Source organism: Symphalangus syndactylus, chromosome X (genome assembly GCF_028878055.3).
Source record: "Symphalangus syndactylus isolate Jambi chromosome X, NHGRI_mSymSyn1-v2.1_pri, whole genome shotgun sequence".
NCBI lineage: Eukaryota > Metazoa > Chordata > Mammalia > Primates > Hylobatidae > Symphalangus > Symphalangus syndactylus.
In genome coordinates this window covers 118,461,437-118,484,719 of record NC_072447.2, presented here as the reverse complement: position 1 = coordinate 118,484,719, position 23,283 = coordinate 118,461,437, and the positions used below count along the sequence as shown (strand labels likewise).

The window sequence follows — 23,283 nt, the reverse complement described above, 5'->3', positions numbered from 1 at the left end:
GGTGGGAATGTAAATTAGTACAACCACTATAGAGAATAATTTGGAGGTTCCTCAAAAAACTAATAATTGAGCTACCAAATGAGCCAGTAATCCCACTGCCAGGTATATCCCCAAAAGAAAAGGAATCAATATATCAAAGAGATATCTCCACTTCTATGTTTGTTGCAGCATTGTTTACAATATCTAAGATTTGGAGGCAACTTAAGTGTCCATCGACAGATGAATGGATAAAGAAAATGTGGTATATATACATAATGGAGTATTACGCAGCCACAAAAAAAGAATGAGATCTTGTCATTTGCAACAACATGGATGGAATGGGAGATCATTATGTGAAACGAAATAAGGCAGGCACAGAAAGACAAACATCACATGTTCTCACTTATTTGTGGGATCTAAAAGTCAAAACAATTGAACCCATGGACATAGAGAGTAGAAGGATGGTTACCAGAGAGTGTGAAGAGTAGTTGGTGGCTGTGGGGGGAGAGATGGGGATGGTTAATGGGTACAAAAAAAATAGAAAGAATGAATAAGCCTACTATTTGATAGCACAATAGGGTGACTATAGTCAATAATAATTAAATATTTTAAAATAACTTAAAGGGTGTAATTTGATTGTTTGTAACTTAAAGGATAAATGCTTGAGAAGACAGATATCCCATTCCCCATGATGTGCTTATTTCACATCGCATGCCTGTTTCAAAGCATCTCATGTACCTACTGTGTACCTTAAAAAGTTAAATATATATATGGAATTAAACCTTAGAAGCAAATATTAGAGCTAAAAGTATAAAACTCTATGATAAAATATAGGAGAAAATATTAGTGACCATAGGTTTGGCAAATATTTCTTAAATATGACTCAAAAGCATGAAGCATAAGATAAAAATTCTTAATAATTTGAATTTTATGACAATTAAAACCTTTCTTCTTCCATAGAGACTATTAAGAAATTTAAGGTCAAGTCACTGACAATGAAAATATTTTAAAAAACACATTGGGGCCAGGTGCAGTGGCTCACGCCTATAATCCCAGCACTTTGGGAGGCCGATGAGGGCAGATCACCTGAAGTCGGGAGTTCAAGACCAGCCTGATCAATATGGTGAAATCCCGTCTCTACTAAAATTACAAAAATTAGCCAGGCTGTTGTGGAGCATGCCTGTAATCCCAGCTACTCAGGAGGCTGAGGCAGGAGAATTGCTTGAACCGGGGAGGTGGAGGTTGCAGTAAGCCGAGATTGCACCACTGCATTCCAGCCTGGGCAACAGAGGGAGACCCTGTCTCAAAATAAATAAATAAGTAAAATAAAAAATAAGAAATAAACACATCAAATACATGTTTTACCAAGAATATATAAATAACAATTAAAACTCAATAATATGAAGTCAAACAATCTAATAAAAATGAGAAAAATAATCAACCCGACCCTTTTACCCTAGATTATATAAAGATCAATATGCTCATAAGAAAATGCTCAATACCCTAAGTCACTGGGAAAATGCAAATTAAAACCACAAACAGTGATCCCTATACACCAACTGGAATAGCAAGAATTGTAAGCCTGACTATACCAAGAATTGGGGGTGTTGTGGAGAATCTGTAACTCTTACATACTGCTAGTGAGAATATTAAATGTTACAATCACTTTGGAAAAGTATGGTAGTTTCTTAAAAAGCTAAATGTACACCTATTGTACAAGCCCTGCCATTCTACTCTTAAGTATTTATCCAAGAGAAATGAAAATATATGCCCACCTACAGAATTGTACATAAATTTCTATAACATCCGACAACTGGAAATAATCCATGTCTATAAAAAGTAGAATTTTTAGACAAATTGTATATCCGTGAGTGGAATACTATGCTGCAATAAAAACAAACTATTGATACAAACAACATTGGTTAGCCTCAAATAATCATGTTAAGTGAAAGAAGCCATTTACAAAAGAGTATATCCTATATTTCATTAAATACAAACTAATATATAGTGACAGAACACAAGTCAGCTATTGCCTAGGGACAGTGAAGTGTTAGGGAGGGGAGTATTACAAATGCGCTTGAGGAAATTTTTGATGGGGATGGATGTTTTCATGATCCTGAGTCCAGTCCAGATTATCAGTGCATTTCTCAGCAGAAACTTTACAGGCCAGGAGAGAATGAAATGATACATTTAATGTGTTGAAAGCAAAAAAAAAAAAAAAAAAAAAAAAAAAAAAAAGGAAAAAAAGGAAAAAAAAACCCCAAGAACAAACAAAACTGTCAGCCAAGCATACTCTATACAGCAATGCTGTCCTTCAGAAATGTAGAAATAAAGTCTTTCACAGACAAGCAAAGCTGAGGGAATTTATTACCATGAAACGTGACTTACATGAAATACTTAAGGGAGTTCTTCAAGTGGGAACAAAGGGACAATAATTACCATCATGAATACATATGAAAGTACAAAACTCACTAGTAGAGGTAAATACAAAACTCACTGGTTGAGGTAAATAGACTGTCAAATCCAGGATACTCCAAAACTGTATAAATTATATGCATTGCTAGTATGAAGATTAAAGACACAATGGTCAAAAATAACTGAAGCTATAGTAAGTTGTTAAGGAACTCACAATATAACAAGACAAAAGTTGTGACATCAAAAACATAAATTGTGAGGAAGGAAGGTAAAAGCCTAGAGTGCTTGTATGTGTCAGAAGTTAAGTTGTTAGCTTAAAATAGTAGATTATATGATGTTTTATATAAGCCTCACGGTAGCCACAAAACAAAAATCTATGGCAGATATAACAATGCTAAAGAAAAAGCAATCAAATCTTAGGACTACAGAAAAGTATCAATTCATAAAGGTAAACTATAAGAGAGAAAGAAAGGAACAAAATAGCGACAAAATAACCAGAAAACAAACAAGAAAATGACAGTAGCAAGTCCTTATCTGCCAATAATAACCTTGAATGTAAATGAATTAAATTCTCTTATCAAAAAACTGAGTGGCTGAGTGGAAAAAAAAAAGACGAAAAACAAGAGCCAACTATGTTGCCTACAAGAAACTCATTTATGCTTTAAAGACATACACAGGCTGAAACTGAAGGAATGGAAGAAGATATTCCATGCAAATGTACCAAAAGAGGGAGCAGGTGGCTATACTTATATCTGATAACCGTAGACTTCAAGTTAAAAATTTTTGCAAGAGACAAAAAAGGACATTATTTAATGTTAAAGGAGCCAATTCATCAAGAGGACATAACCATTGTAAATATTTATGCACCCAACATTGGAGCACATAAATACATACAAAAATTATTAATGGACACAAAAGAACAAAATGGATACCTATATGATAATAGTAGGAGATTTTAATGTCCCACTTATAACAATGAATAAAGCAACCAGATAACAAATAATAAGGAAATACAGGACTTGAATTGCACTTTTGACCAATTGGATCTAACAAACATACACAGAACTTTACATCCAACAGCAGCAGAATACACATTCCTCTCCAGTACACATGGAGCACTCTCCAGGATAGACCATATGTTAGGCTGCAAAATAAGTCTTCACAAATTTAAGAAGACTAAAATCATATCTAGTGTCACTTCAGATTACAATAACACAAAACAAGGAATCAATATTAGGAGGAATATTAGAAAATGCACAAACATGTGAAAAGCAAAGAACATGCTCCTGAACAACCAATGGGTCAAAAGGGAAACTAAAAAATATCTTGAGACAAACAACAGTAGAAACACAACATATCAAAGGGGAGTGCTCGTACACTGTTGGTGGGGAGATGTAGTACTGCCACTATGGAAAACAGTATGGAGGTTCCTGAAAAAACTAAAAATAGAACTACCACATAATCCAGCATTCCCATTGCTGGGTATGTATCTCAAAGTAAGAAAATTAATATATATTGAAGAGATATCTGCACTCTCATGTTTATTGCAGCATTATTTATAATAGCCAATATATGAAATCTACCTAAGTGTCCATCAATAGATGGATGGAAAAAGAAAATGTGATATATACAACAATTGGAATATTATTCAGCCATAAGAAGAATGAAATCCTGTCTTTTGCAGTAGCATGAGTAGACCTAGAGGTAATTATGTGAAATGAAATAAGTCAGGCATAGTAAGACAGGTTACCAGAAGCTTAGAAGGGTAGGGGAGTTGAGGGAGATGAAGAGAAGTTGGTTAAGAAGTTCAAAGATACAGTTAGATAGATGAAATACATTCTAGTATTTGATAGTTCAGTTGGGAGACTATAGTTAACAATAACCTATTGTGTATTTTAAAATAGCTAGATGAGAAGAATTGCAATGTCCCCAAAACAAATATAAATGTGAGGTGATGGATATCTCAGTTACCCTGATTTACTCATTACACATGCTACACAAGAATCAAAATGTCACAAGTATGCCAAAAATATGTACAACTATTATATATACATAAAGAATTAATATTGCTAAAATGTTCATACTGCCCAAAGCAATATACAGATTCAACACAACCCTTTTAAAAATCCCAATGCCTTATCAAAAACAGCAAAAGCAATAATAAAATTTGTATGGAATAATAAAAGACCCCAAATAGCCAAAATAATTCTGAGAACAAACCAAGTTGGAGGCATCATACTTCCTTTTTTAAGATAGTATTACAAAGCTATAGTAATCAATATGGTATGGTCCAGGCAGAAATACAGACACATAGACCAGTGACACAGAATAGAGAGCCCAGAGATAAATCCAAACACAAATTATCAATTTGTTTTTGACAAGGGCACCAATAAAACCCAATAGGAAAAGGATAATTTCTTAAATAAGCGATGCTGTAAAAACACTATTTCCATATGCAAAAGATTGAAATTTGACCCTTATCTGACATCAGACACAAAAATCAACTCAAAATGTATAAAAGGCCTAAATACAACACTACACACTATAAATCTCTTTGAAGAGAAGGAAAAGCTCTTGTACATTAGGCTTGGAAATGAATTTTTGTATATCATATCAAAAGTGCAGGCTACAAAAGCAAAAATAAATAAATGGGATTAAATTGAATTTAAAAGCTTTTAAACAGTGAAGGAAATAATCCACAAGATGAAATGGTTCCTATGAATTGAGAAAAAAATATTTGCAAACCATATATCTGTTAAAGGGCTAATATCCAAAATTTGTAAATAACTTGTTCACACAATAATGGAAAAACAAATATCCTGTTTAAAAATTAGAAAAAAGGTAAGAATAGACATTTCTTTGTGGAAGACATAAAAATGTCCAACAGGTATATGCAGAGGTGCGCAACATCAATTAATCGTCAGGGAAATGCAAGTCAAAACCATTATGAGATACCATCTCATACCAGTTAGGATAGCTATTATAAAAAATCAAAATATAACATGTGTTGGCAAATGTGTGGAGGAAAGGCAACACGTGTACACTGCTTGTGGGGATGTAGATTAGTACAGCCATCATGGAAAACAGTATGGAGGTTCTTCAAAATTAATATTTTAGAAATATTAGAAATAGAAATGAGATCGTCACATTGTAAAGATATGTGCTCTCCCATGCTCATTGCAGCATTATTCACAATAGCTAAGATATGGAAACAATCTAAGAATTCATGAATGAATGAATAAATAAATAAGTGGTGGCACATATGTATACGCAATAGAATACTGTTCAACCCTAAAACAGAATGAGATCATGACATTTGCTACAACACGGATTAGCCTGGAAGACATGCTAAATGAAATAAGCCAGACACAGAAAGAAACATTTTGTATGATGTCACTTCTATGTGGAAACTAAAGAAAAATTGAAATACACAGAGATAGAGAATAAAACAGTGGGAGTTGGGTGATGGGGAGACACAGGTCAGAGTACAAAGTAGTAGATATGTAGGCTGAACAAGTCTAGAGATCTAATGTACAACATGAGGACGATAGGTAATAAAATTATACTACGTATGGGATTCATGCTAAATGAGTGGATTGTAGCTGTTCTTGCCATACACACAAAAATAGGTAACCATATGAGATGATGAATATATTCATTTGCTTCACTGTAGTAACCTTTTTACTATCTCTATGTATCTCATAACATCCTGTTGTATACCTTAAATATATATTTTTAAAGTATACGTATTGCATTTTAGAAAATGCAAGCTAGAGCATAGTGACAGAAAGCAGATCAGTGATTGCTCAGGGTCAGTGAAGTATGATTGAGGGAGGGAAGTATTACAAGTGGGCATGAGGAAACTTGATGGGGATGGCTATCTTTATGATCTTGAGTGTGGTGATGTTTTCATGGGTTTATGCATATTTTAATATTTGTCAAATTACACATTTTAAAAAGTGCAGGTTATCTTACATCAAATATACCTAAATGAATCTTTTTACAAAAGAAAGAATAATAAAGAAACAAAGAAAAAACTAATAAAAATCAATAGATGTAAAGTATATCGTTTAAGTGGTTTAAAAACTTCAACTAAAAATGAAATACTTTCAGGTTATATTAAGAAATAACTATATGCTCTTTATAAGTGAATTACTTAAAAATATAAAGACAGCTGTTTAAAAAAATAGAAAATGTGCTATGGAAACACTAACTGAAAGAAAGCTGATATATCAGACAAATTAGTTCTTAGGGCAAAAAGTATTAGGAGAGATAAAGAGGAATATTTCATAACTATAAAAGTGTCAATCCTATAGAAAGATATAATCTTATTTAAGAAACCAAGTAACATAACCTCAAAATTTATAGAACAAATGTTAAAAAAACTAAAAGGAGAGCTAGACAAATCCATGATGATTGTCAGAGATTTTAACACAACTCTTGCAGTAACTAGAAAATACACATAGAAAAGTTACAAAACACACATTCTGTTACTACATCTATCAACATCAGAATATATAGTCTTTTGAGGTAGACATAGAACATTTATCATGGTAAACCATATGCTGGGCCAAAAGGCAATGACAATAAAAGTCAAATGATGGAAACATAAAGTGTATATACCCTGGCCACTGTGGCATTAATTACAACTCAATAAGAAAAATAACTTGAAAAATTTCCTGAAGTCTGAAAATTAAACTATAGGTTTCCAAATAATCCATGGATTAAAAAAGGGAATTAGTAAATATTTTGAGCTGAAAGTAAAATACATGTCAACAGTTATGAGATACAGCTAAAGTAGTATTTACAAAAAAATTTATGGATTTAAATGTCTATATTAGAAATCAAGTAAGGCCCAGAGTCACTGACTTAACTTTCTTCCTTAAGAAGTTAAAAAAGAGAAAATGAAACCCAAAGTAAGTAGAAAGAAGGAGGTAAAATTAGATGTCGATAACATAGAAAATGGACAAACAATGGAGAAAATTGATGACTCCAAAAGATAATTCTTGGAGAAGTTAAAAAAAATTATAAACTCTTAGTAAACTAAACACATAAAGAGAGAAAACAGAGATAACCATTCTCTGGGTGAAACAGGAAGTCACTACACCTTATATAGACATTAAAAGGATGGTAATTACACCACTTGATGCCAATAAATTAGAAACCTTAGAAGAAATTCTTTGACAATTACAATTTACCAAAACTAACACACACAAAAGAAAATATTAATATTGCCATTCATGTTGAAGCAACTGAATCTATAACTAAGAACCTTTACACATATGTGCACATGCATGCACACGCACACACACACACACTCACAGACACATACCACCCTGCAGGCTCAAATGGTGACAGTATCAAATGACTACATTCATTAATTCTTCCAAACATTTTAAAATAAAAAGATGCAAACTTTACACAAACATATAAGGTAGGTCAAAAGGGACAGCTTCAAACTCATTTTACGAGGCTTGCATACCCTGCTACTAAAACTAGACAAGGATACCACTAAAGAAAGTAAAATGACAAGGCAAAATCTCTCATCAGAATGGATTAAAACATCCTAACTAAAATATAAAAAATAATCCAATGACATAGAAAAAAAAGCCCATTACAAAGTGGGATTTATTTCAAGAATGCAAGATATAATTCAAAAATATATACAATTTACCATGCTAACAGAATAAAGGAATAAAGAAATCCTATAATCAATCATCTCAGTGGATTCAGAAAAAAGGATTTGGAAAAGTTACACATATTTATGATAAAAAAGACACAGAAAATATAGAATAAAAGGGAACTTAATTTGATGAAAGACATTTTACAAAACTTGCAACTAACAAATATTATTCTTAATGTTGAAATACTGAGCAGTTTTCCACTAAAAAAAAAAAAAGATGTCTACTACTTCCACTTGTATTAAACACTATTTTCTAAGTCCTACCAGTGCAATCAAGCAAGAACAATTTTTTAAGATAGAAGAAAAAGAAATACATCTGTCATCATTCACAAGTGACACCACTAGGTATGCTGAAAATTCCAATGAATCTGTTAACAAACTCCAAGAAATGTTAAGTGAATTTAAATAGATAGCTGGGTATAGAGCAAATGCAAAAATATCAAATGTATTTTATTTTTATATGCTAGCAGCAAGCAACTAGAAATATTTACAATAGCATCCTAGGAAATCAAGTACCTAGCGATAAATCTAACAAAGATGTGCAAGACCTCTAAATTAAATAAAATACAACAGAGTATTAAAGAAGGCCTAAATAAATAGTAGATTATTTACATGTACGTATGCATATGTACATGGATTGGAAGCCATAGTATTGTTAAGACAAATCCTCACTTAGCTGACTTATAGATTTAATGCAATACCAATTTTAAAACAATAGCACATTTTGTTTTGGGGATTGACCAGCTAATTTTAGTTTTATATGAAAATGAAAAGGCCTTAGGCTAGCCCAGAAAATTTTGAAGAAGAACACAGCTGACAGACCTACTCAACTAGATTAGAAGACTTAGTATAAAGCTATAGTAATTAGGATATTGTAATACTAGTACGAGGACAGAATATTAGATCAATAGAACAGAACTTATAGCCCAGGAGAAACAACATACATAAGGTAACTGGACTTATGAGAATGACCCCATTGTAATTCGGTAGGCAAGAATAATCTTTCCAATAAATGATGCTGAGTCAACTGGATATCCACATAGGGAAAAAATTCGATCTCTAGCTCGCATCGGACGTATACATAAAGTTGAGGTGGCTCCTAGACCTAAATGTGAAAGCTAAGATTATCAAACTCTTAAGAAAGGAAGCAAAAACAAAGACAGAGGAGGTCATCCTCTTGAATATCCTCTTGAACTCCGGATGAGAAAACTTTTCATAAACCGGATACAAAAATCACTGGCCATTAAAGAAAACACTGACAAATTGAGCTTTAAGTGAGTGTAAGGTCATGCGCAGATTGGGAAAAAATATTTTCACTATACATATCCGACAAAGAACTCTTATCTAGACTATACAAAAAAAACATTAGAAATCAATTAAAAATTGAAAATAGGCAAATGGTGTTAAAAATTCATCACAAAAGAGGAGGTCAAAATGCTTAAAAACCGCAACAAAAAGTGCTCAACATTATGAGTCAATAGGGAATTAAAGATAAATACCAGGACTAGATGTCACTATATACTTGCCAGAACACAATTATTAGGACCAGGGTTTGGCAAATTATGGTTCATGGGCCAAATCTGGTCTGTAGTCTATTTTATATGGAACATGAGCTAAGAGTTATTCTACAAGCTATAGATCTGGATATAATCTGGATAGAAATAAATAGAAATAATTATTCAAGAGTCATTGGTAGATAGATTTTAATTATTTCTGTGGATGACGCAAGCCAGGAAAAGTATATAAGCAATTGGAAGGAACAGAATCCTGGGGAAGAACGGGGATAAAGCAGAAAATGAAGAAAATGAATTGGAGCAAACAGAGAGATAGGAGAAAAGGAAATCAAACGAAAATTGTGTCATAGGTAGCAAAGAATCACAGAATTATGAACAAAACATCATTGACTATATCAAATGCCACAAAGGGAGCTAGCATTGGAAACTTAGTTTTTAAAGTGTGTTCCATGAACATTTATGTATCTCTGAAACTTTTCAATAGTTTCATGAAGTCAAAAGTATTTCCATAGAAATATTAATATGTTATTTGCTATTTTCAATGTGTTCACAATTTTACTGATAATGCCAACGTAATGGTGGGTGAAACTGCTGGTGCCTTGGCATGAATCAAGCAAGTGACACCAAACTGTACAAGAAGCTATTGTATTCTTTATCACTATGTACTTTTGGGGAAAGAAGCCAGTTTTACTTAAGAATATACTTTACGAAGTAGTAAAAAAATATTAATTTTATTAAATTTCAACGTGTGGGTACACATCTTCTTAAGAAGCTATGTAAGAAAATGAGAAGTACAGGAAGAGCGCATCTTCTGCATACTGATATAAGATGGTTGCTTTGAGAAAAAGTACCTATGCAATTGTTAGAGTTGCAAGATTAACTAGCCATGTATTTTTTCATAGACTAACATCTTTACTTGACTGCCAGACACACGAGAGTTATTCAGACTTGGGTATTTGGCAGCTACTTTCTCAATAATGGATGACTTGAGCCTGTCAAGTTAAGCAAAAAATAGATGCTATTTGCTGCCAATGATAAAATCTGAGGTTTCAAGTGAATAATGTAATTTTTGGAAAATGTCTATTCATCCCTGGAAGGTTGAACTTTCCCAATATCTTAAGATTTTTCCATTAAGGTTGATGAAGATTATCAATGTATATGATTTTTGACATTGTATAGGGAAATATAACAACATTGAGAAAATATGCGTAACTCGGTGAACCAATATTTTCTTAATGACCTATGCCTGATGTTACAATATAAATCACGGGTAAAATATCCATGTGAAGTACTGAAGTATTCATTTGAAATATCCATTTCAAGATACATTAGTGGATTTTAATGTAGCAGTATATAAAAAAGTCAGTGATCTGGTTTCTGACTGTACATTGCCACAGAACTTAAGAAACTACTACTTGCTGAGTTTTAGTGCACTGTCAAATAAGAATGACCGCAATTATCTGAACCACAGCAAATTGTTGCAATAAATTGGATGAAAAAAGCAGAGATGAGAATCTAGCTATCTTCTATTAAGTCAGATGATTAAAGAACCTTGAAAAACTGTAAAACATTTCTCTAATGATTAGTGACATTGAGCATTTTCTTCATATCCTTGTTAGCCATTTGTATGCCATCTTTTGAAAAACGTTTGGTCATGTCTGTTCCCCAGTTTTTAATGGGGTTGTCTTTTGTTGTTGTCGAGTTGTTTGAGTTCCTTATAGACTCTGGATTTTAGTCCCTTGTTGGATGTATAGTTTGCAAATATTTTTTCCCATTCTGCAGGTTATCTGTTCACTCTGTGGATTATTTATTTTCTGCACAGAAGCTTTTTAGTTTAAATCCCATTTGTCTATTATTGTTTTTGTTGTTTGTGCTTTCAAGGTCTTTGTCATGAATTCTTTGCCTAGGCCAATGTCCAGCAGAGTTTTTTCCTAGGTTTTCTTCTAGTGTTTTTGTAGTTTCAGATATTACATTTAAGGATTTCATCCATCTTGTGTTAATTTTTGTATATGGTGAGAGGGATGAGAAATTATTTAATGGGTTCATCGTACATTACTGAGTGATGGTTACATTAAAAGCCCAGGCTTCACCACTATACTCTATATTCGTATATCAAAACTGCACTTGTACCCCCTAAAAACTTATAAAAGTTAAAAAAAGAAAAAACTGTAAAACAATGTCATTCTTCTTGCTGATTTTATTTTGGAAAATATAGCTTTTTTTAATAGAGCTAATTATTTATGTTAAAATGTAATGAGTTTACTATTGTTATTTTAAATAAAGGTAGACAAAAATGATTTAAAATTTCAATTTTAATTTCAAAGACATTAAATGCTGATGGATATAGCTCATATAAAGGCAAACTCTCTGTAATCCTCAATAATGTTTGAGTATACAGAGATCATGAGACCAAAAAGTTTGAAAATTCATAAATTAAACAATTAAGTAGTCACTAGTGAATGCATAGAAGACAGATTTGGTTGTATGGTAAAGCTAAAAAATTGATTCTTATGAGATACATTATAAATGTTGATAAGGAAGACATGAGAGTGACATATAGGTTTGGCTGTAAAGTCTGGCAGAGTGGCCACCACCTAAATTAGTATATAGATTAGAGACAGCATTTTTAAAATTCAGTTGTTCATTTTTTCTTAAATTAAATTATAAATTTAAGGAGATCCCTGTCAAACTATCCAGGCTTGTAGAGTAGAACAAGGCAAGTTAGTGTTAACGTTAATATGGAAAATTAAACTTTCAATAATGTCTACACAAGCTCTAAAAAATGCCTAATGAATAGGGACTAACCATATCAGATAATAACATTTATGTAATAGGATTTATAATTAAAAGTGTGAAAATGGCATTTGATTAGACAGTGTAGTGGAATAAAATGTAAACTTCAGAAACAGGTCCAGGCATATAAGTATTTAATATACTATAAAGATGGCAATCTTAAATCACAGGACAGATAGGCTTTTTAAATAAATGGCATGAGACAATGGAAGAATCAGTTTTAAGAGACTAAAATTGAATGTGTATGTCACAGCACACAAGGATAAACTCCAAATGTATCAGAGGTCTAAATGTAAAAAATGAGAAAAATATGTGTGATTTATTGTCTAACCTGAGTTAGGGGAAAGAATTTGTTGCCATTACTCTCAACATAAAAAGGAAATCTGATTGACAAGATGAACTACATGAAAATAAAATAATTTTGTATGGCAAAATACCATAACTATATCAAATAGCAAACAGAATGTTTTCATTTATAACATGTAAAATGGTTAGTGTCTATAATTTATAAAGAGCTATTAAATTAAGAAATAAAAATGTAAAAAAAAATCAGAAAAAATGAGCAAAAGGACACTTAAAACTGATTTAGCAATGGCACTTAAGTGGTTTTCATACATTTAATCATATGAACTTCAGCCAAATAAAATAGATGCAAATTAAAACTACACTGAGGTAACATTTCTCACTTATGGGATTTGCAAAATTTAAAAAGTTTGAAAATAAACTTCATTAGCAAGGCTTTGGGGAAACAGAGGCTTTCTTGCATTGCTAGTAGGAATGCAAAATGGTTCAACTCCTAACTACATATACCCCTTGATCAATCAACTCCTCCTCTAAGAATTTATTTAGAAGATAAATTCTGAATACATTTGAGCAAGAATTTATTTAAAAGATAAACTTCCAATAATATGAAACACACACATGCACGCACACACACACACACACACAGGACACACATGCATGCACGCACACACACACAGAAGGACAGACACACACACATACACACACACAAAATTATTCTTAGTAGAATTATTGGTAACTTCCAAATGTTGGAAACAACTTACCTGATTATACACAGAAGATTGGTTAAATAAAGTATATCTACACAATCTATTACTAGTGAGTGTAAAAAATAATAGAATGAATTTAGCTTTTAATTGGAGTATTTAGGCCATTTACATGATAAAGTTGGGTGCACATCTATCATCTTACAAATTGATAGAGTGATTTCCAGGACATATTTCCAAGTAAAAGAACAAAGCAAAACAAAGTATTAATTTGTATGTAGCATTTTATCTTTTAATTTAAGAATAGAAAAATAACAATATGTCTGTCTTGTGTATAATCATTTTTTTTTTTTGCAAAAATAAACTCAAGAAGTATGCCCTAGAAACTAATGAATGGGTTAACCAAGGAATAGAAGAGGAACTGACTCTTCTCTGAGTATATTATTTGCCTAGTTTTGACTGTTGGAACATCATATTAAAGTTTTACATATTAAAAAATAAAGTCAACAAGGTTGGGGAATACATGCAAAAACAAAACAAAATCCCTAAATGTGAACAATTGGTATCAGAACCACAGAGAAAAAAAATTCAAACTAATCCTAGCATTTTGAAGACAATGCTTTGACTGTATGCCCTTGGTGGTAAAGATTCTAAAGATAAAATTGCAATGAAATTTTAAACATTGCACTTCATTTATTGGTAGAAATTCTGAAATTAATTTGTTGTATTGTAGGATATAGAAAATATAAATAATAAATATATCAACGGTTTGGGGACAAAGCTACTCACTGTGAGAAAAATGAGGAAAAATAAAGAATTGGAAAGTAGCAAAAGAGTCCTGTGCTCATGGATTGGGATTAAAGATATTGATATATAGGAGCAATGATATCCTATTAGCAATGAGCATACTGAGCTTCTGCACCTTGCTTTATAAAACAATTGCCCACTAAAATGGTTTGTTGTAAGAAATGGCTAATTTCGGAACTGGGGCATGGGAAGTAAAAGGTGAGTCTGGCAAATGCTCAAAAGCTGATGGGATATATGAAAAGGAGTTCTTATTAGAAAAATATGAGACAATTTGAGCATCAAAATAATTAAGGGCAACAATGAATCATATATATTACGCTGAATACAAAAGAATCCAGGAGTCTCCGCCAACATGAACTAATAAATAACAGACTTGGAGAGAAAACACTTCCTTACAGTATAATGCCAACAAATAAAGGCAGAAAGAATAATAAAGTGAGAAAAATTATCATTGTATCACTTTAGTAACAGATAGCTTAGGGAAGAATCATCAATGGATTTGAAATCCATTAGGTCAAAGTTTATTGGGAAACAATTTCTTAATTTCCAAATATACGAAGGTTTTTCTACTATTTTGAAGTCATTTCTATTTCTTTTGAATTTCAGTCAAAGAATAAGCAATTTATTCCAACCCTTTGGAATGTGTTGAGGAATTACTTTATGGTCAGTTTTGATAAATATTTCTTGTGCAATGATGGGAATATGTATTCTCCACTTGTCAGTGAGTTTAGATTTGTTAATTGTTTTCATACAATCGCTGAGAAGGATGTGCTAAGACCTTACGCCATGATTGTAGACTTGTCTATCTGTCCCTGAAGTTGTCCTCTTTTACTTTATAAAGTATATACCATGTATATTACATATGTATCTACATATAATTGTGTACATACAAATTTATTACCTTATGTCTTCCAGATGTATGAAATCTTTCATCAGTAAGTAATCTTCTTTCACTGGAGTATTTGTTTTTTGCCAAAAAGTCTATTTTGACAAACATTAATATAGCTATACAGTCTTTCTCTTGGATAGTGTTTAGATGGAGGAATTTTTTGTTTGTTTTTATCCTTTTACTTTCCTTATGCTTTGTATATGCCTCTTGTAACATATAGTTGTCTTATTTTTTTGAAAGCCTATATGACAGTCTTAGAATCCTTAGTAATTCATATAATTAGGGATATATTTGGTTTTAATTCTGCCATTTAGTATACGTTTTATATTTTTCTGTCTTTTATTGACTCCTTTTGGATTTATTTTATTATTTCCTTTTATTTGTAGAGACAGAGTCTTGCTCTCTCACCAAGGCTGAAGTGTCATAGCATGATCATAGCTCACTGCAGCCTCAAGACACCTGAGTTCAAGTGATCCTCCTGCCTCAACCTTCTGAGTAGCTAGGGCTACAGGCACATGCCACCAAACCCAGCTAATTTTTATTATTTTATAATAATCTTCTGTAAATTTGGAAATTGGCCATCTCTAATCTGCCACAGAGTTCTTAGGCTTTCGTTTTTTAATTAATTAATTTTTTTTGTGTATGTGACATAGTCTCACTCTGTTGCCCAGGCTGGAGCACAGTGGCATGATCTCAGCTCACTGCAGACTTGACCTCGGGGGGTCAAGTGATCCTCCCACCACAGCCTCCCAAGTAGCTGGGATTACAGGCGTGTGCTACCGTACCTGGCTAATTTTTGTATTTTTAGTAGAGAAGGGGTTTCGTCATGTTGTCCAGGCTGGTCTTGAACTCCTGGCCACAAGTGATCTGCCTGCATCGGCCTCCCAAAGTGCCGGGATTACAGGTGTGAGACACTGTGCCTGGCCCTTAGTTTTTCATATTATGCTTAAGTTCCATATTTTCTAGGTGTTTCTCAAATCTTAATGTCATTCGTTATAGTTTGCAGTTTCTTGCTGAAATGTTTAAGATCAGCATGTAATTTCCATGTGCACATTCCAAATAATTATTTAAAGTGTAGGTCTGATAATTCAATTATCTGAAGTGTTTGTAGGTTTATTTCTATTATCTCTTATTGTCCCATACCTGATTCATCTTGTGTTGTCTCTTCATATACCTGCGTATCATTGTATTTCAGTGACAGCATTGGAAAATTATTGAAAGAAATAAGTTGAAACCTAGGATGATGGGGTTTTGTTTGTTTATGCCCCAAAATTGGAAACCTGAATAATATGAAATCATCTTAATCCAATTTTAAGGCCCAAGATTTCTCTCATTTACATAGATGACTTGAACCAGGGCTGAATTCCATGTCTATGGTGATTTAATCCTGGTCGATCCTTATTCCTAGTGTCTGGTTCTTTGTGATCCCAGAATTAAATTCAGGTTGGTTGGCCCTTGCCAGATTCTGTATTCCTACTTTAGTCCTCCTTTGCTTGTGAGTCTGAAATGATCGTCTCCACCTGTCAGTCATATCTTCAGGTTTATAATGTATCATTGGCAAAAGTGAACTAGAAGTCATAATCATTTTTCTTGGGTTTTTGTCTTTTTCTGGATCTCAGCCAATAGCAATTTCTATTTCATTAGCTTCTCAGGGCTTTTAGTATTTTATCCACGTGTTTATTTGCCTTTAGCACACGTCATTGCAAATTACTCAGTCTTTCATTACTAGAAGCTGATGCAACAATATTCTATTTTGTCTGTGTATTTCCTTTGTAAGCACCATAAAAACTGGCATCTTTTTAGATGAACTCTTTGTGATGGCTGGGACAAAATCTGTGAACCCTTGAATTTGTAAGTCAAACTGTTATGTAAATTCATTTTTGCCTTTTGGGACAAGCTTCGTGACTTTTTATTCAAAGGTGTCTAGGCTATACACAGGCAGAACAATCTACAATAGAACAATCTTAAAACTTAAATGCATTTGATCAATAAACCCAGTGTCGAAATATTTAGATGATATTAGCGAAGATTAAATAGAATGTCTTGATCTTGTTGCACACTTTACCTGAATCTTTTACAAAAACATAAATATGAAGAAAAATTATTTACACCAACTGGAAGAGGAAAAAAAGAGGAATGTAAAACCCCAAATTCCAATTGTTTAAATTTCTTGGCTTTAATATTAGCACTGTTAAGGCATTTATGAATACCTCAAATATAAGCAATAAATGATCATTTCTTTCCCTTTAAACTGCTACAAATCTTTAAAGAAACAAAATTCTTTTTCTTTTTGTATGCCCAGAATTCAAGAAGACAATTAAAACTGAGAGAAAATAGTACATTTTAGGTGTCATAGCAACAGAAATTTAGACATATTTACTTCACGAAGATTTAGATTGTATTATTAATTTTTCTACTGAAAAGCATAGGAATTTAGAATAAAGATACTAAGGTTAATATTCTGGGATACATGTAACTTTTCAATATAAGATTGAAATGTTATATTTTTAAAATTTAGACTTTAATTTAATTAGACTTTATGTCTTTCTCATTTTCAAAGCATTTTAAATATTTCAAATATTTTGTATCTGTGTTGCAGAATTCATTGGCATACTAATGCATAAAATAATTTGGCAGCATAAATGGAAACTTTATATTTACATATTCATACACATTACATTCCTTTCATTATTGTTAACCTAAATATCAGATAAATAGGTTAAGAATAATTAATAAAAGAACCCGATCAAACGCAAATGTTACCAGTCGACGTCTGTACGTTGTTCACAGTACATAATCCGAAAGTATTGAGCATAGCCGCTGCAATTCTTATGGCCAAAAAGTTTTATTTACCTATAGAAATTGCCCAAACAATAGCAATCTTCATGATGGCCTTAGTCCGCGAATTGAAACGGCTATGCTCAATAGGATTACGTATTGCTACATACCGATCCAGCGATATAGCGCAGAGGTGCATGATGGACGCTGTTGAAAATAAAACATCTAAAGAAATCCAGACGGGGCACAAATATCTAGGTAGTGGCCAGACATAATCTGAAAGAGAACAGAGAGAAGACGAGAACATGTCATCCAAATTGTACTGACTACAGTCTTAAATTTTAGTCTGCTTATATTTTCTCATAATCTAAACCTTTTTTTAATTATACTTTAGGTTTTAGGGTACATGTGCACAATGTGCAGGTTTGTTACATATGTATCCATGTGCCACGTTGTTTTGCTGCACCCATTAACTCGTCATTTAGCATTAGGTATATCTTCTAATGCTGTCCCTCCCCCCTCCCCCCACCCCACAACAGTCCCCGGAGTGTGATGTTCCCCTTCCTGTGTCCATGAGTTCTCATTGTTCAATTCCCACCTATGAGTGAGAACATGCAGTGCTTGGTTTTTTACACTTGATCTTAGCCAAAAGGCCAAGAAGCCATGGTGTTTGGTTTTTTGTCCTTGCGATAGTTTACTGAGAATGATGGTTTCCAGTTTCATCCATGTCCCTACAAAGGACATGAACTCATCATTTTTATGGCTGCATAGTATTCTATGGTGTATATGTGCCACATTTTCTTAATCTAGTCTATCGTTGTTGGACATTTGGGTTGGTTCCAAGTCTTTGCTATTGTGAATAGTGCTGCAATAAACATACGTGTGCATGTGTCTTTATAGCAGCATGATTTATAGTCCTTTGGGTATATACCCAGTAATGGGATGGCTGGGTCAGATGATATTTCTAGTTCTAGATCCCTGAGGAATCGCCACACTGACTTCCACAATGGTTGAACTAGTTTACAGTCCCACCAACAGTGTAAACGTGTTCCTATTTCTCCACATCCTCTCCAGCACCTGTTGTTTCCTGACTTTTTAATGATGGCCATTCTAACTGGTGTGAGATGGTATCTCATTGTGGTTTTGATTTGCATTTCTCTGATGGCCAGTGATGATGAGCTTGTACACCAATCACAGACAAACAGAGAGCCAAATCATGAGTGAACTCCCATTCACAATTGCTTCAAAGAGAATAAAATACCTAGGAATCCAACTTACAAAGGATGTGAAGGACCTCTTCAAGGAGAACTACAAACCACTGCTCAGTGAAATAAAAGAGGATACAAACAAATGGAAGAACGTTCCATGCTCGTGGGTTGGAAGAATCAATATCGTGAAAATGGCCATACTGCCCAAGGTAATTTATAGATTCAATGCCATCCCCATCAAGCTGTCAATGACTTTCTTCACAGAATTGGAAAAAACTACTTTAAAGTTCATATGGAACCAAAAAAGAGCCCGCATCGCCAAGTCAATCCTAAGCCAAAAGAACAAAGCTGGAGGCATCACGCTACCTGACTTCAAACTATACTACAAGGCTACAGTAACCAAAACAGCATGGTACTGGTACCACAACAGAGACATAGATCAATGGAACAGAACAGAGCCCTCAGAAATAATGCTGCATATCTACAACTATCTGATCTTTGACAAACCTGACAAAAACAAGAAATGGGGAAAGGATTCCCTATTTAATAAATGGTGCTGGGAAAACTGGCTAGCCATATGTAGAAAGCTGAAACTGGATCCCTTCCTTACACCTTATACAAAAATTAATTCAAGATGGATTAAAGACTTACATGTTAGACCTAAAACCATTAAAATCCTACAAGAAAACCTAGGCAATACCATTCAGGACATAGGCGTGGGCAAGGACTTCATGTCTAAAACACCAAAAGCAATGGCAACAAAAGCCAAAATTGACAAATGGGATCTAAATCAACTAAAGAGCTTCTGCACAGAAAAAAAAACTACCATCAGAGTGAACAGGCAGCCTACAGAATGGGAGAAAATTTTTGCAACCTACTCATCTGACAAAGGGCTAATATCCAGAATCTACAATGAACTCAAACAAATTTACAAGAAAAAAACAAACAACCCCATCAAAAAGTGGGCGAAGGACATGAACAGACACTTCTCAAAAGAAGACATTTATGCAGCCAAAAAACACATGAAAAAATGCTCTAAACCTTTTAAAGAAAGTGATATTTAGGAAGCATTATTTTCCATAGTGATGATGATGATGATCATGATAATGATACCTTCAGCGTGAGATACATTTTATTGAGGTAAAAATTTACACAACATAAAATTAATCTCTTTAAAGTGTACAATTCAATGTCATCTAGTACATTCACAATATTGTGCAACCAGCACCTGTCTCTAGTTCAGAAACATTTCATCACTCCAAAAGGAAACCGCATACTGTTAAGCAGTTACTCCCCATTCTCCCATCAACCAGCCCCTGGCAATCTCTAATTTGCTTTCTATCTTTATGGATTTAACTAATTTGGATATTTCATATAAATAGAATCATACAATTTGTGACTTTTTGGGTCTGGCTTCTTTCACCTAGCTAATATTTTTGAGGTTTATCTATTTCATAGCATGTATCAATACTTAATTCTTCTTTGCGGCTGATGCTGTTATCAATTGAGTTTTTTTTTTGGAAGCTGTTGTAAATAGAATTGTTTTCTTAAACTCTTTCATGGATTGTTCATCGCTGTGTATAGAACTACAACTGTCCTGCAACTTTGCTGAATTCATTTATTAGATCTATGTTTTGTGTTGACTCTTTGGGATTTTCCATATATAAGATAATGTCTTCTGCAAATAGAAATAATTTTATTTATTCTTTTCCAATTTTCCTCTCCCTTTTATTTCCTCTCTTTGCCTAATTTCTCTACATGGAATTTTCAGCACCATGATAAATAGAAGTAATGAAGGTGGGCATTCTGCCTTTTTTCCCTGATCTTAGAGTAAAATCAGTCTTTCACTATTGACTGGGTTTTGTTTTTATTTTTGTTTTTTATAAATGCCTGTCAAGGAAATTTTCTTTTATTCCTAGCTTGTTGAAAATTTTTTATCATAAAAAAGTGATGGACTTTTGCAAATGCTTTTTCTGCATCAATTGACATAATCATGTGGTTTGCATACCTTCATTCTATTAATGTGATACATTACATTGATTAGTTTCTGGATGTTGAATCCTTCTTGCATCCCTGAGATAAATCTCTTGTTGTAATGGGTATATAATATGGTGCTGAATTTAGTTTGCTAGTATTTTATTGAAGATTTTTGCATTTATATTAATAAACAATAGTAATTTATACTTTTCTTGTAATGTCTTTAGCTAGCTTGATATTAAGATAATGCTGGTCTAATAGAATATATTATAAAATGTTTCTTCATCTTCTATTTTTTAGAAGAGTTTGAGAAGAATTGGTGTTGATTTTTGAAATGTTTGGTGAAATTCAAAAGGAAAACTTCTTGTCTTGAGCTTTCATTGTTAAGAGGTATTTGATCACTGATTCAATGTTGTTACTTTTTATATGATTCTTTAGAGTCTCTATTTCTCCTTGAGTCACTTTTGGTAGCGCGTGTGTTTTTAGAAATTTTTACATTTCATCCAGGTTATTTAATTTACTGGTATATAATTGTTCATTGTATTGTTTTACAATCCTTCTAATTTTTTTTGAGATAGGATCTTGCTCTGCTGTCCAGGCTAGTTTGCAGTGGTGTAATAATGGCTCACTGCAGTCTCAACCTCCTGGGCTCAAGCAATCTTCCTAACTAAGCCTCCTGAGTAGCTGGGGCCACAAGCATGTGGCACCATACCAGTCTAATTTTTAAAATTTTTTTGTAGAGATGGGTTTTCACCATGTTGCCTAGCCTGGTCTTGAACTCATGGGCTCAAGTAATCCTCCCACCTTGGCCTCCCAAGGTGCGAGGATTACAGGCATGAGATACCACACCAGGAGGATTGGCCAGCCAATCCTATTAATTTCTGTAAGGTTAGTAGTAATGCCCCCACTTTCATTTCTGATTTTAGTAATCTGTGTCTTCTCTTTTTTCCTTAGTCTGTCTATATAAAGATTTGTCAACTTTTTTGATCTTTTCAAAAAAAGAAAAACAACTTTTGGTTTTATTAATTGTCTTTATATTTTTCCTATTCTCTATTTTTAATATATCCACTTTAATCTTCATCATTTCAGTTATTTCGTGAGTTTGGGTTAAACTTGCTCTTCTTTTCTAGTTTCTTATGGTATAAAGTTAGGTCATTAATTGAGTTCATTTTATTTTTAAATGCAGCCATTTACAGGTATAAATTTCCCTCTGAGCATGGCTTTTGATGCATCCCATAATTTTTTGGTATATTAAGTTTTTATTCTGCCATTCTCAAAATATTTTTGAATTTCATTTGTATTTTCTTCTTTCACTTATTGGTTGTTTAATATTGTTTAATTTTTGCATATTTGTACATTTTTTAGTTGTCTTTCTACTACTGATTTCTACTTTGAATAATAATATTTTAAATGTATTAGGATACTATGAATAATAATAATATTTTAAATGTATTGACATTTGTTTTGTGATAAAACTTATGGTCCATCCCAGAGAATGTTCCATGTGCACATGAGAAAAACTGTATTTATTGTTGTTATTAGATGGAATGTTCTGTATCTGTCTGTTAGAATTAGTTGTTTTATAGTGTTGTTCAAGTCCTCTATTTTTCTCATTGATTTTCTGTCTTGTTGTTCTGTCCATTATTGAAAATAGAGTATTGATATCTCCAAATATTATTATAGATCTACCTTTTTCTCCCTTTAATTCTTTATTTTTCATTTCCTGTAATTGTTGGGCTCTGTTGTTAGGTACATATATGTTTATAATTGCTATATGTTCTTGATGGCTTGAAATCAATAGATGATGTTCTTCTTTGTCATTCACAACAACTTTCTTCATAAGTTCTATTTTGTCTGACAAGTTCAGCCACCTCAACTCTCTTTTGGTTACTGTTTGTATGGAATATCTTTTTCCATCCTTTCAACACACGTGTCCTTATGTCTAAAGTGAGTCTCTTACTGAAAGCATATAATTGGGTCATGTATTTTTATCCATTTTGCTAGTGTCTGCCTTTTAACTGGAAAATTTAATTCCTTCACATTTAAAGTAATTACAGTAAAGAAAAGACACTTGCACCATTTTATCTATAACATATACTATCATTTTTTTCTGTCACTGCCTTCATTTGTGATTAAGTGATTTTTTTGTGATTAACTGATTTTTTTGTAGGGATTCTCTTCTTGTCTCTTTCTCTTTGTATTATTTTAATTGCTTACTTTGCTTAACCTGGGG

At 32.9% G+C, this 23,283-nt stretch overlaps 1 protein-coding gene across 1 annotated transcript in view; it reads right to left on the bottom strand.

The window, feature by feature from the left end:
• HTR2C (5-hydroxytryptamine receptor 2C) overlaps nt 1–23,283 on the bottom strand; it is a 329,139-nt gene that overhangs the window by 51,980 nt on the left and 253,876 nt on the right. The window contains exon 5 of the mRNA XM_055268258.2: nt 17,941–18,141. Coding sequence (XP_055124233.1) covers nt 17,941–18,141 — 201 coding nt within the window. The remainder of the gene's footprint in view (nt 1–17,940; nt 18,142–23,283) is intronic.